The following is a 19,493-nucleotide window of genomic DNA, read 5'->3' on the forward strand; positions in this document are numbered from 1 at the left end:
ATGATACATTGGGGAGGATATCTAGATGACATACAAATTAACTGATAGCTTGGAGTGTTTTCAGCACATGTCAAACTGCATTTTCATACAGGGTGCCACTAGAGGCTTTATCAAAATAGAAAAATAATGGGATTGCTTTCTTAGTGTGTGTCCCTACTGTCCTGCTACCAGGCCTTGGTTAACCCCTGTTGACAGAAATGCTCTTGTGTTAGCCCTAAGGAAAAGACTGGTGGGATAAGATTCTTATTTTCCATTTCTGTATTTTAGCTACACACTTTTCTTGTTTTCCTGTTTGCCTTTATAGGATTCCCCCATCATTTTCCTTCATGTTTTTGTCCACATTTGACTATTTTTTAAAGGTCAAGAGATATGCATTAGATGAATCTTAGGCTATATTGAAAACAATTTAGAAATAGAAAACTCCACATTAGAGAAAATAGTAAAGAAACAAAATCACCTTGAAAAGGCAGCAGTGGTATTTTTTATGTTCCAATGTAATCTAAGATTGCTGTTTGTCACCATTAAAGTTAAGTGGTTCAGTAGTGGTTTTATTGGTTCATTGGTAGTGCTTTACATGGCATTTCTGCCCCTGTCCATAAGGCATAAGTTTGAAAGAGAAGTAACATTTTAAATTCTCTGGAGACTCTTGGATGCTTCATGTTCAACAGTCTGTTAGTTTTAGTACACAGGGTGATGTATGGGCTTCATGGATTTCTATCAAATGAGATTGTCTTTTAATTTGTAGAATTGAAGCCAAAAGATGTGTTTGGTCACTTTCAATATATTTTGTAGTCATCAACAGAAAATTAAGGATTAAGTGCTTGCTACTGGAATGTGAGTGGACTTGAATAGAATGAAAATGTGTTTTTATCACCCCATTAAGCATGGCATTGTCTGAAAATGTGGATGAAAACAGCAAAGTGCTTATTTTAGAAATACCAGTCTGAATGATAAAAAAAACCAGCCAAATACTTTTTATAGATAGGGCATTCAATTTATTGGAATGGGAAAAAAGAAGGATATTGGAAGGGTCTGAGGTAGTCTGAGCATAGCTGAAATGACAGAACTCAGTTTGAAATGTCAGTGTGGAGTGTTAGGCTTTGATCAGCAGTGTACAGATCAGCAAGTTTTCTACTCTGCTGCTCAAAATCATCATGCACTTGGATAACTCAAACTGCTTCTATTTTATGCTTCTCTCGTTCTCCCAGAAGTTGCAATTTCTAAGCATGGTTCAGAAACGACCATGAAAGACAATCTACCATCGGGCTAGATCTGATTTGATAAAATAAATTCTATATCTCTAGGACTGTGACAAAATTATGTCTAAAATTACTACTCTTGGAAAAATTGACTTATTTCCATTTTATGATTTTCTGGTTTTCTCACATATGAAAATTTCTAGGTGCAGTTGGTAAAATAATCTCATTATGGAGAAATAACTGTGGTCATGCTAGATCAAACTTTATTAAGTGAAATAAGTGGGCACCAGTGTGATAGTGGTAGTTTGATGCACACTTTTTACCTTTGCCATTTAGCTTGTCATATTATCATACAGTTAAATACCTTTGGACTGGGGTTGTAGTCTGCACTGACTAGTTCCCAATTTACACCATTGGCTTTGGTCATCTCCTGCTACTTTATGGATCAGATGTTTTCATCAGTTATCCATAGATTGAATTAAATGTCAGGCAGTCATTAAATGAGGTGCTGATTCTTCATAACTTTGTTTTTCTAATTCAGACTGATTACTGGACAGATGGGCGGGTATTTGATGGGGCAGCCTGTCTCTTGCAATTGCTTTGGTTGAGATTTGGGTGCAATTAGAGCATCATCTCATAAAGATGTGAAAAATCTGAACAACATTGTGTTTAGATGGTTGCATTGTGCCTATCACTAACTTGAGTTTGCTAAGTGCATGTCTGCATACACGCTTTTTTATGTACATTCATACATTATATTTATAAACAGCTAAAATTGTTACAAGCACTTAGCCAAAGCACTTGTTCTGTACAACTGAGCACATACAAAAGCAATTTGACCCTCTGCCCAATTGAGGAAATCAAGAAATTGCAATATGGTATTTTGAAGGATATTTTTGTAAGATCAGGAAAATTGTTTGCCAGTAATTCATCAAAACTTGGGGAAATGCTTGTATAATGGTTCACAGATCTAAAGGGATAGTTTCTATCATGAATAAGCCAAGACATGAAAGGAAAGTGAAATCATTTTGTTCTTTGAGGGTGTAGTATTACCAAGTGAGAATAGAGTCAGAACAAGTAGTAAATCATGCCACAGTTCTTTTCAATGCTATTACTGGGCCTGTTCAAAGTTGTGTGAAATCCAAACGGATCAGAATATGCGATCATGAAAGGGATTTCTCTCACTGTAAAAAAAGAACTCATAAAACCTCTATTCACTTTGTCTCAACCTCAAAATATGTGTACAACATGCTTGGTTTGTGGAATGAAATTTTTCGCATTCTCAGCTAGATACATGATCATCCTCCTTTGGCCACAAGATAGTTGAAAAGGTAGTTTTGAGACGTTTGCGCTGCGCTGCAGGCCATGTTGACTTCTCATCAGTAGGCTTCTACTTTTCATTAAGACTCTTTGCTAGAGTGAGGCCCCATAGTTACCCTCCATTCCCTTAACTTATCATTTCTCATTTGTTGAACACCATGGAAGATGTAGAAATGCACACGTTCATGAACAGGTGTGGTGTGTTAGGATGATCTCGCTGTCTGCATGGGTTACCTCTTGATCTTTTGAAGGGTTTTCAGTACTCTTTCTTCCGGTCTCAGTAGAGAGAAATATACTGTTTTAACTTAATAGCACAACATTGTCGAAAAACCAAATAGACAGTTGAGTTCACACGCTAAATTTGGTTTTGGCCACTGTGTTTTGACCAAGTATTCTTCTTATATCTCTGATATTTGTATTTTTGTTATAAATTTTATATTTTATAGGTTTTCATTTGTAATGAAGTACATTTTGTTTTATTTTTTAGCATTCAGGCACACTGAAAGGAAGAAGTTTGTTTCATCTCTCACTGCTTATTAGTATTATCTTTGTGTTCCAGGACCCTGACTTAGTTATTGGTATTTGCTGTTTTCTAGAAGCTGGAATTAATTATTGGTTTATACTTTTTTTTGGGACTGAGACCAAATTAAATCTTTATATTCTTTTTTTAGGACCCAGATTTAGTTGGGCGTATCCAAGATCGACTGTTTATCCCTGACAACTGCAGACGCGCCCTGGTCAGCGACCGGTGTCAGGTGTGCGAGACCCATGTGGGACAACTGAAGCAAGAAGTGGTCAGCATGGTGCAGTCATTTGAGCGTGCTCAGTCCCAAGATGCTGCCTCGTCAGCCCCAGGTGGCAGTTCCACCTCTGCCTCGGCCCCTGCCCCTGTGGCTAGAACTGCCAAGGTACCCACAGTGTTAAGGTTGCCTTCTTCAGGAACTCCAAGCGGTCATCACAGGTATAAAATAATCTTGAATAAGTTTCATTTCATTCCATGAAGTGCTTATGTAAAAATTTTAAAGTAAGTGTGGTAGAAACATTGATTTGATTTAGAGAATAGATGTTATAATAGATGTATTTTACACACAGGTTTATTTATTAAAAGTTTACTAGTATCTAAGTTGTTAAAGAATATGAACTCATGCTCAATCTTCCTCTTTTTTTTGTGATACAAATGCTCTGGTGTTGTTGTAAACTGTTATTTTAACACTCTGAACTAGAACTGAAGCAATTCCATTGATTCATTGTACCTAGAAACTTTTTGATGAGCATAATATTTTGATAATTTTTTTGTGCTTTTCTTGACAGAAAAAAAATATTAGTTGCAGATTGAGCTCTTTTTTTCCTATTGTGTAATAACCATTTTCAGGAAATGGTGCATTACAACAACAATACCTTGTTCACTTGAGGGAAATTGAATGTTTAATTTGAAATTCTAGCAATCATAAAAGGTGTTCTAATGAATGTAATTGACCAGGATACGTGAAGAATGAGGGCATCACTATGTATCACACCGTATCACTTAAAAACATTGCTTTTCTGAGTTTGAGTATTGACATGCAGAGAGATAAATTGGATTGCATTTGCACTACCATTTAAAGCATTCCATGGATCCATGGTCTCCAAACTTTTCTATATTGTGTACCAATCTTATTTATTAATGACATGGGAAACAATCAATTTCTAATCATAAATTCAAGTGAAGTAACGAGCAGGATCGAAAACTCTAGGCGCCAAATGTAAAGGATTTACAGCAACCATTTTTTCCATTTTTGCAGACTTTTTTTAAAAGACTGAACCTCATTTATGTAGGTAGGTAGCCATTACGGTAAGCTTGACGTATTAGGAATTAATGTGGCCCTTTGTCAATTTGTCAGGATTAGGCTGGCTTGCTGGCATTGTCAGATTTCTGTAGCAAGCAGATCTTCACTGGGAAGGATGATGCAGGTGCTGACTGCTCATAGACAGGAGAGTACTCTTTTTAAAGGTTGAACAGTACATCTTGTAGTCCATCAGTGCTAAGGAATAAGGATGGGATGCGTTTTACTAGTATGACACAACACAGGAGTTCCACTTCTTTAGGATTTTTATTGTTGTGATGGTGATAAGACAGGTCTTTTAGGACAGCCATTGTGTGGATAAATGAGTGAGTACCGCACCTTAGCATTGGAACAAAATTTAATTTGCACCTAGGACTAATTTGCAGGTAAAGGTTATATTGAACTTGAAACGCATTCTGTCCTCTGTTGCATTGGTCACTTACCATTGTGTACCCACAAAACAACGGAAACGTTATCTGATCCTTGTCCCTCGGCTATGTGGACTACATGACTTTGAATGTTCAATTGCAGGAAAATAACACACCAAATAGGTAAATCTACAGAAGTGAAATTTTAGCTGCTTATTTTGTCGAAGAAAAATAGGAGTTAAAATGTATGTGTTTATGTTGACTTTTATGTACAAGAGGCTTGACTAGTTTGTATTGAGGTCTCCTTTTTGTTTGATTTTGATAAAATGACATTTTAGTAGGGTTTATTCTGTGATTGCTTCCAATCCCTGTGGCTAGTGTGAAGTAAGCTTGTTATTAGGTAATTGTAGATATGAAAGAAAACTATTTCCAGAGGAGATGTGTGGCTAGGAGTCGCAAGGTGCACTTATTATAAAAAGCAGGAACTTATCAAGAATGTGAAGTGGTTTCCAAGATGCTATCATTTCTATGTTTGGAATAGTCTTACATTGGACACTATTACTAAACTGAATTGTTTAACACTCCAGCATGAATGAAGGTGTGAATTGAGTGTAACCTTCGATAACCTTACGTGTGATAAAAGTACACTAATGAATGAACTAAGCAGTGCGTGAGAATTGAGGTCTTCAAATTTGACATTGGTCATACCAAGCAGTGTTGGGATCGGATCAAAAACGAATGTGGCCAATCACAGGCATTTTGGAATACAAAACTTCATTCATTGATTATTAAGAGGTAATTTTTTTCCTTAATTGTAAATTTAATTTAACCAGTGCACTGGCATTGACAAGAGGGTAAGGCATTGGTGGTATCACTGGTCATGGTGTGGAATTTCAATTGGAAAAGATATAAGAAGGGAATTATTATAACAAAGTGGAAACAAATTAGGCAACATGATACAGATCACTGGTTTTATATATGATACGAAAGAATGTGAGAGTAATGTTGCACAGAGTGACGTAAATAGTGACGGTGATACCAGATATACAAACAGAACAGTTCTCAGGCCTTAACAGCTCCAGTAGACATGAAGACTCGCATCACCAAGTGGAAAAATGGACTTTTTGGACTATTGATTGAAGTAGAATGAATTCATTTATTTGAATTTCACACAAATTGAATTGCTGAAATTTTAAGTGTCCATGTAGTGTGTCAGCTTTAAAGCGCTTCACTGCAACTTTCTTTGTCCATTTGGTGACTGTAAGATTTTGGAGGTAAGAAAGTTTTTTTCTTTTGTGGGAATCCTTAGTGAGATAATTATCTGGATATGATGCTAAGCTTTCAAAAGTGCCGTCCTCAGATTTAAATAATCATTTTTTTTAAATGAGGATTGATGGGATGAAATTCAGATTTTGTGTTTGTTGTAAGATAACTATAATGAATATTTCATTTAGGAAATATGTGCATTATATATATTATTTATATGAAGAAGAAAGGCTGTTTACCAACCATGTCAAGTGTGTAAGAATGTTTTAATGCCAAGGGCATGACTGATATTGTAATGTCCATCCAGATTGTTTCTTTGTGATATGGGAAGTTTGCTTGTTTTAGGATATTCCATGGCAAACAAATAATGCTAAGTTCAGGCAACATTTCATAATACCTCACACTTAACTTGAAAGCTTTTGTAGAAATCCTGAAAGGAAAAATACATCAAAGGGAAAGAAAAATACAGGCAAACAAAAGGGAGTATGATTGGCAAGAAAAGACCATGCTCTGAAAGAAAAAAATCAACCGCTGGGACTAGAGATCGATGTCAAACACAAACATATAATAGTAAAGAAAGTTTGCTTTGATTTCACAGAAGGAATTCGAATAATAGAACTAAAATGTTTTGGCAATGCCACCAAGGTAGTGACTTTTCAATTCCCTAATGAATGTGGTGTCAGGACATTGAGAGTTCGGATATTGCTGAATTAAGTCAAAATAATCTTTCCTGATTGGCACTGAAGAGTTTTTTTGCGCTTGTTTGAAAACATCCTAGCTGCAATAATCTGAGTGTGTGAAGGAAGAAATTTCTTTAAAAGATATTCATGGGACATTGATGAAATGAGCTGCACGCAGGCCCTAGTATATAATGTTGTGGCATCTGACATGAAAACTGCTGCTTTTATTCAAAGTTAATTCTTTCATTGATTTCTAAATTGGTAAGGGTATAGTTGCTGCTACTGGATGTCTGTGCTCGTTGGCATGTGATAGATACTGTTAGACAAATGGAAAGATATCTTCCAGAGCTTTCAAAGAATTTCATTATAGAAGCTCTGTTAATGGTTAAGGCTTCACTTTGATGAATTCCTTGTTTTATGTTTCATGGTGTGGTTTTCAGACTTTTCCCTCAAATGCTTTTCAGATGTACAAGGACTTTAAGGGTGAAAATTATCCTATCACAAATTTTATTTCTGTAAAACATGGGGTCAAATTTTTGTCATTGTAAGATAGTGTTGTCTCAATATCTGCTGTAATTGTGTGTTTATTCTGAGGCCGACTTGGTGCCGCTATAAGTTGAATTGGTGGTTGTTTTGGCCAGTGAATAGTGTCTGCGGCGTGCGTCTTTTACTATCCAACTGCATTCACTCTCTGCAGTATGGTATTACGCACAATTTCATAGGGTCGTGCCTTGCAGTGTGCCCACACAATTGCATTTACTCTGATTTGAATGTGTTGACATTCTGTAACCTAGCCGGGTTTGTTACTATTGATCATATATGCAGTCAGTAAATATGAAAGGCAAAAGGAGTTTCATTGCAGTTTTTCCAATAGAGTTATCTTCTGTGTACAAATTTTTACTCATATGTTAGGGGTGATCACTCTATAACACTGTGTCTCTGAGAGAGGCGGCAGGGGAAGATGTAGCTAGCTGTGACCAGATAAGTGATGATAGACATTTAGGCTTTTTCCTGCAGTAAGTAGCATTTGTGGTTAGTTTTGATTTTCAGGTATTATATTTCACCTCAAACAAAATAATGACTAAATGGCATTTCATTTTGTTGGATTAAGATTTTAAGAAAAGTAATTTTTCCATTAATATTTGTATTTTTTCACATTAATGAAGTGTCCAAAATCTGAGCAGACTGTTTTTGTAGACTTCTCTCTTAATTAATGCTTGGGTAAATAGTAATTAAAAGGGTCAATAGGTAATTTTAGGCCTTTTGCAAAAATTAATAGCTACTGGCGTCAAATGAATAGAGCACTATTAGAATAGGGGATAGCTGTGTCAGAGTTTACCACATACAAGGTAAAAAAAGTGGTTTTCTTTTTAGTTTTGACCTTACCAGAATAAATAGGTGCACCTAATCAATGAGAAACATAGATTTCTTGTAGACAGACTAACACATGGAACAAAAAAGTCATAGAGTACAACAGTATAATATAAACAAAAGCAAGTCCACACTGATTGTAAATTAATTTGTAAGACTGGTGGCTATTTTTTCTTAGCTGCAGGGTTTGATTAGTGGCAAGAAGAACAAAAGCCTCTCTTGTCCATACAAGGTTAAAGTGATCTTGAAATTAACCCCTAATTCTGTTAAAGGCCATTGCCATTCAATTAATTAGCTATGGAGACACACATTGTCAGTGTCTTCCATTTGATCTCCAGAAGAACAATGGACATTTTAGAAGAATAATTGTGGAGAAACATGGGAAATGTTGTGATGAGTAATGTTTTCATGCAATTTTGCTTTACGACTGATATGACAGGCACAATAAATATCTCAGTATAAAGTGAAGTACACACAGGAGAGACAGGAACAGCTTGGTAAGTAAGTATACATCACTGGGCTCAGAAAACATGAATTTTGGTTATTAGATTAGATAAAAGCAATTGAAATATAGCCAGTTTTAACAAGTAAAAAGAAATGGGAAGAGTATGTACAACTATTCAAATTGCTCGAACCATTTGATACATGCTTGGGTGGTATTTTTGCCTGAGAACTGCATTATCAACATTTACATCAAAAGACTTATGATTTTTTGTGAGCTCATTTTCTATACATATTCAGTTCTTACTTACGCATGATAGTTTGAATAACAACACGCATGATCTGAGACATCACACCTGTGAAATATTGCATGGTCTAAATAAGTCAGTAAATAGAATTTATTTTCAATATTTTATCAGTCTTTTGAAGAAGAGATTATAGGGTTGAATTATTTCAAACATCAGTGACCCATGGGATTTTTTTGTATTATTTTCTGAAGTGCAGGTGCTGTTCAATATTTTACCCAAACAAGTATGATTTTTTTTTGTACAGGTTGCATTGTAGAAATAAATTATTTATAACAACTGTTTTTGCTAAGAGAAATTGACTCCTCCCTTTTTGCTGCGGTTCATTAGTAAAGCAGTGTCCAAAGGCTGCTTTGACTTTCTGCATTTCACGCTCTGTTACTTAAGGTTGCCTCTGTTTGTGGATACATAATATCTTATAGAACACCGTGTTTGTTTATCCGCACTGCATTTTGTAATCTCTGACTTGTTGGCATCAGTTTGTTTGTTTGTCATTGCATTATACCTGCGACCTATGGGACCTTTTTGGGCAGAGGAAACATGCTTGAGTGCAAACCTGTAGATTTTACTATTCTTCTGCTGTCATCATGATAACCGGTGTGGCCTTGGGGTTATGTTTGATTGACCAGACACTGGTCAGGTTGGACAGAAGGCATTGATCTGGTTGTCACAGCTGGATGGTTCTGTCTCTGTCTATCAGTTAGCAGGCTCCATTATGTTTTGCTCCAATTTGATAAATAATGCATGAATGCCCGACTTCATTGTTTGATGGGCAATTGCACAAACAGTGCAATTAGAAAAAAGATTTTTGAAAAGTATTGTCCACAGTGAAACCACAGGGGGACCGTTGCCAGAGTAGTGTAGGATTTCATTTATGAGATCTTATTAGGCCAAGCACTGGACAGATGTAATACTAGACCACGCGTAACCTAATCTGAAGAAAAAATGCAAACATGTGTTCTAAACACATATATAATTTCTCTTCTTTTGTTGAAATGTTTTTGTGGAAGGATTAGTTTGTTAGGGTGATTCACGATTTCCTTAGTCTTCTTCAACTGTCATTTTGGCTGCATATTTATTCCCTGTGGGTTCCACATTGTTCTCATGTGATCTTTGACACAGGGAGAGGGAAGCGTAATGAGAAACAAACAGGATTATCACACTTTACTGGGTCCACACACAAGCTACTTGCCTCTTTTCACCTGGTTAAGATTTCTGGCTCTTGATCATTATCAGCCATTGATCCCAGATGAGAGTATTCTTGATCCCCCTGAAGGGCCATAAGGAGCCAAATACCCTCCCCTCATATTTGAATTGATCTGTCATAGAAAGGCTACAGGGTGCCCTGAATTGGTCTTGTGATATATGGGCCAGGAAGGTGGTTTATCAATTATGTGCCAGTCAAAGATTAAATGCTCAATAATTGGATTAAGTAATAGGCCATAAGGCTTGAACCTGGTGATATACCTGGGTGACCCGAGAGAGAAGAAAGATCTTCCCAAAGTTTATAGGAGCAGTGCAGCAGGTAAGGCCTTTGTATTAAGATTAAGATTTAATCATTAATTAAGCTTATGAAAACTGATAAAAGACTACCGAATGAACTTGATATAGATTGATTGATCTGGTAATTGGTGTGTGCTATTTTGCTTGTTGTAAGTGTAAACCAAGTTGCTGGTTTTGTACCCATCACCCAATTTGAAGAAGAATGGCCTTAGAAACTCCTGCATGCTTACTGGCATTTAAATTCTGCGTTTTGTCCTTATTTTTAGATATTGTGTACTATGTAATAATTATTTTAATGTAAAAGACAAAAGCACCAAATTGGAATATTGCATTAATATTAAAACAAGTGCAGAGTAAATAAAGATTGAAATCGTACTTGTTATGAATCATCTCCTAATTAGCTACGAGCAAATATTTCAGCTAGTTTTTGTAACAGTTTACAAACAACGGAAGGCTATTTGTAATCTTCAAGCCCCAATAAGTCATTGAACTTCCAGACATTAAAAGGATCAATAGCCAATCTTTTGATCAACATAGTACAAATTCTACTACAATTTTTTTCCAATTGGCTTTGCAGCTAATAAATATAGTAAGGTGCCAGCTTTTAACACATGACCGGGTATTTAAACTGATTTATATTGATTTTATTCTGAGGAGAAAGAAATTGTTACCAAGACTGTTTATTTAGTGTAGTTGTACACTTCTTTATCCCAGTAGGTCCTGGGACCCCTAGGATATCTGTTAAAACGACATTTACAGCCCAAAGCACAGACTGCTTGGGTTGGTTCAAGAGTGGAATGGGATAATCTATATATTTGTGCCTTTCTTAAGTAGCCTGAGGCAATTTGTGGTGTTTGCTAGTTGACCTTATAACACAGCATTTTTGCTGTATTTTATAAGTGCTTAATTTACATAAAGCATACACATGAGCTCCATTGAAGAATGCTTTTTACCTGAACTCTTGTGGTTTAACTGATTTTGCGATAGTAATAGGATATATGTGCTACTGTTAGGGGATATATTCCAGAAAAAAGCTGGTTTCCATTATACTTATGAGTTGAATTTGATAAGGACCATCAGTAATATTAACATGGTTGCTTGTAGGTTTTTCAATTACGCTTAATAAACATAATATATTTATTAGAAATTTTTATCTATTGATCCACAGAGAAAAAAATAGCTTGCAAAGTAAAATGGGGACTTAATGTAACATATGACATTTAGACTGGTAAATACAACTGCAGACAGGCCTTGATTAGTAATGTCTGACACTTTCTGGGGGATGTTTCAACTGTGTCACGAGGTCCTAGTCTGCCAACAAATTTTTTGAAAACTGAATTGACTCTAGGAGAGGGTTCCTCACCTTATGATGGATTAATTGTTTATCGTTTGTAATGAAATATTGTGCAAAAAGCAAAAGGTGGGCAACTTCAATGCTGCCCCAGACAGGTTCAAATGAGATTGGGATGCCAGGGGGCATGGGCGTCTGATGAATTGTCCCCTATTGTTGGACATCTTGTTTCTTTGTGTTTACTTCCCTTTTCTTTCCTATAGCAGAATCATGGTCTGTGGTTGAGGACACTTTTCAGAACCAAAGAATCAACACAGCTTCGTTGGCTTGTTACATATTTGAAGTTTTTACAGAGGAAATCGACAGGCAGATTTGTACATAGGACTTTTGTAGTTGGTTTTACTCCGGAACTGTCAGCATGAACCAGGTGTCTAAGAACCCATTCATGGGACTTCTTGAACTTTTTCCTGACATCTATCTGTCAGCTTGTGATTGTTTGGCTGCTTTGATTTACACATCATAAAACTGTATACTCTCTCCCTTCCTTCCGTACATTAGTGCTCATTTATGACCATACAATTACACTCTCACATGCATTATCAAACACATACGTGCAAGAGCACACGGCCATAAACATGTAAACTTTGTTTACCCACTAGTCCTGAAGAATGAAGCAATATAGTGATTGGTACATGTATTTACTGGTTTATGCTTCTGGAAAATTGTGGAAATTATTTTTTAGGTGTGGTCATCTTGTATATAATGATAGGTGTCTATATATATATTGGCCTTTGCCCCTGGAAAATTATAGTCTTATTATTTGAGGTGTGGTTATCTTGGTATATAGTGATTGGTACATGTATGTACTGGCATTTGCCTCTGGTAAGTTTTTAAATGATTAGCTTAGGCATGGTCATCTTTTGATACTGATTATGTGTTTTCTGTACTTGTGTACACCCTACATCTCCCCTGTGACAGGAACCACGCGCTTCATTGACAAAACATTTCTGGCCCAGTGCTTTCCGTGTAGGACATAATCCATTGTGCCATTATTACTTCATTTGTTTCAGTCAGTTGAGTTTGGAAACTGATTCTCATTTCACTAGAATGGAGCTTGAGATTGATCTCTCTTGTAAACTCCTCCAAGTGTATAGCCATCTCAGGATGTGAGCTGTTCCTATACAATCCTGGACAATCACATAGGGCCTGCGTTTCCCTTATTAATGTCATAATGACAGTGAGTTGCCTGAAAGGCATACAAGAAAACTAAGTGGTGCATGATGACGCTTTATAATAATTAATTTGTGCATACATGGACCTATTTTAACCTGTATCAGTCCGATTTCTCCCCGAGGTCTTCCAATGTGTCAAGGTGAAATCAGGCTTAATGTCATAACACTAATAGTTCAGTAACCCATGAGGTGTAGTCACCTGTGGATGCCCATGGCCAGCTAGATCAGGTGTTGACCAGTCCCGTCCTCTAAAATGGAGTATGAAGTTCAAATTATATGTCCGTTATGACTGAATGATGTTAAAAAACTTGTATTTGCATTGAAGATCATTTTCCCTTTTGTTGATGTTTCACTTATATGAATAAAGATTTTTATTTATCGAGCATTGGAGTTTTTGGTGCATTGTTTAAAAACAATTTTTATTGAAGCAGGGGCAGTTAAGATGGCGTTTATTAAGTGTCAAAACCCATTGAACTATTCTGATCTGTGTGCTGATGTGTGGGCATTGTCTACAACTTTTCCAGCAAGTTTGATGTGGTGCTTGTAACAATAGAGTGACAGATGTTTGAGCTCACTTTGATAGTGTGATGATGATCATGGTGTTTTAATTAAGTGCTTCTCCTTGAGCACCCCTAACTTAATGAAACCTAATGAAAAACCTGGCATTCAATCAATCAAAAAGTATATGCATTTAATTATGGTGTTCATTGCTTGGTGACTCCCATGGACCATGCTGTATCACCAGGGGTGACGAGAGCGGATCCTTCATTTTAATTGTCAAAAAACCCTTGAATGTATTTGTCATTAAGCTGTGATATAATTTGCACTCAATTACAGCAAAGGATGATGTATCTTTCAGGACCTAATTGAAAGCAATAGATTAGTTCTGCTCTACTAAGAAATAGCAAATGACGTAGACATACAGGTATTTCTTTTTTTCGTGGAGAGCAATAACTTTGATAAGTGATTGTGAAAAGGATAGGTCATTTGTATGATCTTCTGAGCATTACCAGACCATATTGTTATTCTCATTGTCCTTTAATTTCACTTTCACATATCAAAGTATTATTCAGGGATGAAAACTCACCACATTGTGGTTCCCAAATTGAGAACAGTATGCCTGAGATCCAGATACAGTACGAGACTCCAATACTCAAATCCTCCAGGAGTCATCAGTGAAAAAATAATTAAATTGTGATGCAGGATTGATACAAGAGTTGTCAGTTTATTATTCATGAGAAATTGGCACTGGGAGATGTAGAAACAGTCCCAGTTAGCAGTATGCCATTGTTCCCATCCTAGGGAGCGAGTGGAAAACCTTGGAATACCATACACATTAAAGAGGAGGATGGGTCTTTTAGAAGAAACAGATAGTTCTTTATTCCTTGATAATGGGTGAGTGGGTCTTTTAAAAAGTTAAATGTACATTAAAAGGAAATTATGGAAATTGATCATTTGAAAGTTTTTTTAATGTCTTATTGTGTTCAAGTCTTTTAAGGCTGGATGGCAAATTATTGAAAAAAAATTTTTTAAAGAAACTTTGTATGAAAACGGTTCTCTTGAAGGCAAAAAGTGATAGGAGTCATCTACCTGATATCATAGGTTGGTGCAAAACAAGATTTCACGGCTAGTTTTACATGTCTAGACAATTGTCACAGGTGAATCCCCCTCTTCAATTCCCTGCCCTTTGCAGCAAATCAGCTCGATAAAGTTGTCTTGATCATGGAAAGGATAACACAAGACATAAATATTTGTGGAGCTACAAGTGACACTCCATTGTCCAACAGTGACTTAATCTAAAAAGGAATAGGTACAAGACCCATTGTTCCCAAATTGATCCGATTACAAGCCGAAGACTGCTGAATTCTGTTGAATGGTTGAATTGCTGGGCAGGTAGGAATGGATAAAACTGACAATACGTTGGGGATATAATTATTATGAAAAAGCAAGATGATACCAGAAATATTGATTAAATTATTTATTTACTGGAATGTTTAGAGGCGTTGGTATAATATGACTGGCAGTTTGAGATGAAAGAAGTTTATTGAATTTGGGAAAGATAGTGGGCACAGTGGATCAAGAAGTCTCAGGTGAAAAGTTTTGAGATAAAAAGAAACAGCAGAACTTACATAATTCCTTTGACAATGTATCATTTCTATGGTAGTGAAACCTTGTGCTGAATGGTGTGTTATTATTTGCATTGAAAGACATTGAATTTTCCAACTGCACTTCTTTAGTTTTGTTGTGGTACATAGTAAATTTAAAACAGAACTTCCTTGTAAAGGTATTTAGTACATATTAAATGATACCAAGTTATTTTGTAATTGATTAAAAAAACAAAATAAGTTAAAATATGTTGTTGTGTATCTTCACATTTCTGACTGCTGTAGCAAGTAATTTCTTTAAATACAGGCTGCCCTATATCTTGGGGTATATCAAAACAATGAAAAGGATATGTGCTTTTAACTTTTAACAGATCAGCATTTCTTTTTATATTATTATCTGGGTTTTTACTTTTATAATCCACATACAGTACACAATTATAGGAAAAGTATGTCTAATTTTCAAATTAAAAAAAAATAAGTTTTGAAAGAATCACTAAATTACATTGTATCCTTTGAAAATAAGATCTTGGATAAAGCAGTCTTGTCATGTTGTGATGTCAGGTAGACCTTTTTCAGCTCTAAAACCCCATTCCAATCAACACATTGTTTTAGTTGGGTCTGTCCAACTCTATGGGAGATTCTCACTAAGTGCAATCAGTGGAATCAGCTTAATTGTTTGATACACCTCTTCATGCAGCTATAAAATAAGGTACCCACATACATTTTTCCCCTAGCTGCTCAAGGAGTCATAACATTCAGTTAAGCAGATTGCATTTAACTAGAACCCTGGCAGAGTTGAACTGCCCCAACTAGTAAAATGCGTCTATCTGAATGCTCCCTAAGTTAGAATAGTTGTGAATGCGCCTTTTAAGTGAACTGGGGCTAACTACATCTGATGTCACCACCGGTGCAACAGGGGCCACTGAACAGATAGATACCTCATCGTAGTAGGACGGTAACATCAAAGGAACTAAACTAGGTCTGTTACTGGGGGAAATAGGTAGAAATGTAATGACCCTCATCATTTGGCCCAGTGTATCAAGAGCTGTATTGTCCCTGAATACACAAAGATGGGCTACTGAGTAGGGACTATGGTTCTTCTGAGTTAGTTTTGTGTTGGTAAGAAAGCTGACAGGAAGTACAAGTAGCTTGTTTACGGAATGCTGATAATCTGTTTGAAAATATTTCTTCTGGTATGGTCCCATTCACTCCGGTTGGGGGCTTCATAATTTATTCTAAAGCAGTTTATATTTGTAGATCACAACCCTGTTGCCACCCCTGTGCTCTTGGAGTGACCCATGGGGAGTCAGAATAGTGATATATGCCACTTATTAAGTGCACTCGTGTAAAGAGTATTGGCTGCTGTGGACAACAATCTCAGCAAATGATAACATTATCATCAGTAATATCATACACACAGTAGCAGGTATGAGTAGAACAACAATAACGTGAGAAAAGCAGCAAAGGAGGACTGGAAGGGGGGCCAGATCTTGAGATTGACTTTATTGTTATAGAAGCTGAAGTTAGTTCCTTTGATGTTAGAATGGTACAGAAAAAGAACTAAGGAGTTAGTGTGAGAAATTGTACAGAAGCTGAAAAGTTAATGGGGCACATTACAAGTTGTATTACTAAAGGTCTTTTGTTATCTTTTTCCATGTTGGTTAGAGTTGATAAACAAGAAAATTTAGTCATTAAATTTAACAATTCAGCCTCTGTCCCTTTTGAGAAATAGGAACTGAAAATAGAGTTTCACATGTTGAAATAGCATTTTTTTTCAGTGCACTGAAACAAGAAAATGACCATATTCTGATGTTTAGTGTTATTAGGTTCTTAACATAATTTCAATAGAACAAAAAATAATCATCCTTTTATAAATGTATTAAAAAACGATACAAGCTAGTTTTATGCAGAATATCTATTTTTACATTTCCTCATTATTTATGATAAGCAGAAGAGCTACGTAACTATATGTGATTGCATTAGAGAAGAAAATAAGTTTGGTCTTGTGTCACCCAGGTATGGGAAGTGAACTGTGTACATTAAATCAAGTCTATGAGGTATGTTAGTGGTGCCATTAGCCAAAAAGAACAAGAAACTAAGAAAACACCCATGAATTTATTGCCATTAGTTACTTCATAAAGTGGTTTACCTCCCCTGGCTAAGTTTTTCTTTGATACGGCTTTATTATGTTGCACCTCTAGTGTGGCACCAAACAGCCCATTGCTGTTACCAAATGTGTCACCAGATTATTCCTACACAGGGAATTTGCATGTATTCCTGTATACAAAAAATGTGAATGGAAATTGCAGCACAGGAATCACGTCTGGTGTGCTTGGCTCCGTGTTCTGATGTGTTCACACACACACCACACTGCCTATAGCATGATTGTGAACCAAGAAGTACCCAATTTTAAAGTACCCAGTTTTAAAGAGAACCAAGGCAAGGTAATGAATTACAACTTTATTTAATTTCCATAGCATACCTAGAAATAGCAATGCACATTTAAGTGTCAAGTAACTCCACAAGGTAATAGATTAAAACTTTTTTTAGATTTCCAAGGTATTGTTCTACAATTATTGACATTAATTTTTGGGTTCTATAATATATCCCTTCTGTAAACTTGACTTTACTGTGTATTCTCTGTCCTCAAGTTCATAGTACCAGCCAGTTCTGTGTTTCCGTCTTTGTTTTACATAGGTTAGTGGTAACCCATGCTGACATTTTGGCACAAAAACATTGGCGCTGCAGGGAGAATATTTTGTTAATTAACAGAAGCTGTTGTTTTAATGAGAGCACAGTCAGCTGCTGTCAAATTGTATCTGAAGGATTACAAAGAACCCTTGATATTTCAGTTGAAATGTTATTGTACTGTTTTTATTTTTCTTTTTGACCTGTTGTGCTTAAAATTTCGGCTAAGTGCTTATGACATTTGCAATACAGTGCCTGCTGTTCATTTTAAAAGTGAGGGATTTTTTTTTCTAAAAAAGACGTACAATTTTCAGCAGAGCTCAGACGAGTTTGATAGAATCTTTCCAGTTCAGATACAATTTTAACTGGCCTGATAATTTTTTTCAAAAAAATTCTAAGCGATACTAAGCGATAACAATAATGACACCAAGGCATAATTTTATAGGTCTAAAATGCCCATCAGGCCATTATAAAATATAAGATAGAATCACTACTTTTAACTTTAAAATGTTTTCCTTAAACATCTATTAACTTTCCATTCAACCCAGTATCACTTTCACACCTGTATTTGATGACTTTTAAAGGGATTTCTCCTTACTTAGGTTAAGTTAGAATGAAAGACTTAATAACAACACGTGCAAGCAAGTCCTCTCCCTGCAGGCAAGTGTCACCAAAAATATGTCGTTTTTACTGTTCGTGGTGTGACAGTGATAACCAAACCTTGGGGGTAGAGGTCTTATAAGTTTATCAATCTTGTTCCTTTATTTATCACCTGAAGTAATTTGCGCACCTGGGATTTCACACCTTGGTGACTACAGCTTTGGTAGAGAAGACATGCAGTTTACAGATCTGCTCAGTGACATTGAGAACTAGCTGAAAAGAATCAAGACTCTTTGATCACTTTGTAGGTGTAGGATGGTAATAATAATGATTTTTGACATATTACCAGTTGTTAAATAAAGGTAGGGCAATTGTACTCGTACTTAAAACATATACTTTATGCTAGCTACAGTTGAATTTTTTGTGTAAGTCTTAATTTTGAAGGGAAATTTACCTAAGAAATGTGCAAATCAAGTTGAATCTCCTGAAAGCACCATATTATTAAGTTTTTTTCTTCAGCTTTTTATCAAAACAAATTTCCCAAGCATGCAAGATCCAAGCAACAGTGACAACCACCTGTAAGACTGTAATAATGGTATAATAATTGTCCAGAAGATTGCCTAATTAGATATCTGCTATGTAAGGACGACCCTTTGAGGGACCCCCAAGAAGGAGTTATCTGATGCACTAAGAGATAACCTAGGTTGCAGGTTGGGCAAGAAATGGAGAGAAAGACCTATTAGTCCCTGTTGTTCGGCATAATGGTTCTAGATTATTATTCCATTACCTCTGATTACAACCATCATCACTTAGAGCCATTTGTCCTCTCCCTACTGTTGCATTCAAAGTTACATGGTAATTAAGGGGTAGAGGCTGTGAGATCCCACACTGAGCTTTGATGAATGGATAGGAGACCTATCTGTTGTGATTGTAGTGGAACAATGGCCTCTGAGGTTAGTCTACCTGTTTATTGCTTGTATGCTTGCTTGTGTAAAAAAGAACACTATGTGAAAAGATCGGCTGTGAGCACAGGAGAACAGTGTTAACTGTGTTAGATATTGGGTTTTTATTGCTTGTAAACTTGCTTTAGAAAAAAAGGAGAAAACTTTGTGAAGAAACCTTTTTTTGGAGGTGAGAGATTTGTCTACCTCAGGTGTGTTACATCTAGGAGCTTTAAGTGATATAAATGAAGGTAAGGCAATATTAATTTAAACTTCAGTATCCACTTAGTGAATTTACAGCAAAATGCTTGAGAAGACTTAGAAGAAATATGATGTTATCTCACGAAACTGGGATATATT

General features: G+C 36.1%; 1 protein-coding gene across 12 annotated transcripts in view; it reads left to right on the forward strand.

The window, feature by feature from the left end:
• LOC106167019 (uncharacterized) overlaps window positions 1–19,493 on the forward strand; it is a 104,519-nt gene that overhangs the window by 33,167 nt on the left and 51,859 nt on the right. For 9 of the 12 annotated variants that reach the window (XM_087003881.1, XM_087003877.1, XM_087003880.1 and 6 more), the window contains one exon: window positions 3,191–3,480. In XM_087003881.1, coding sequence (XP_086860007.1) covers window positions 3,191–3,480 — 290 coding nt within the window. Of the gene's footprint in view, window positions 1–3,190; window positions 3,481–14,132; window positions 14,195–18,994; window positions 19,146–19,171; window positions 19,385–19,493 lie in introns of those variants that run through there. The other 3 variants (XM_087003887.1, XM_087003889.1, XM_087003888.1) reach the window with 3 other exon arrangements.

Source organism: Lingula anatina, chromosome 2 (assembly GCF_051362555.1).
Source record: "Lingula anatina isolate TDL-2025a chromosome 2, LinAna3.0, whole genome shotgun sequence".
Classification (NCBI taxonomy): domain Eukaryota; kingdom Metazoa; phylum Brachiopoda; class Lingulata; order Lingulida; family Lingulidae; genus Lingula; species Lingula anatina.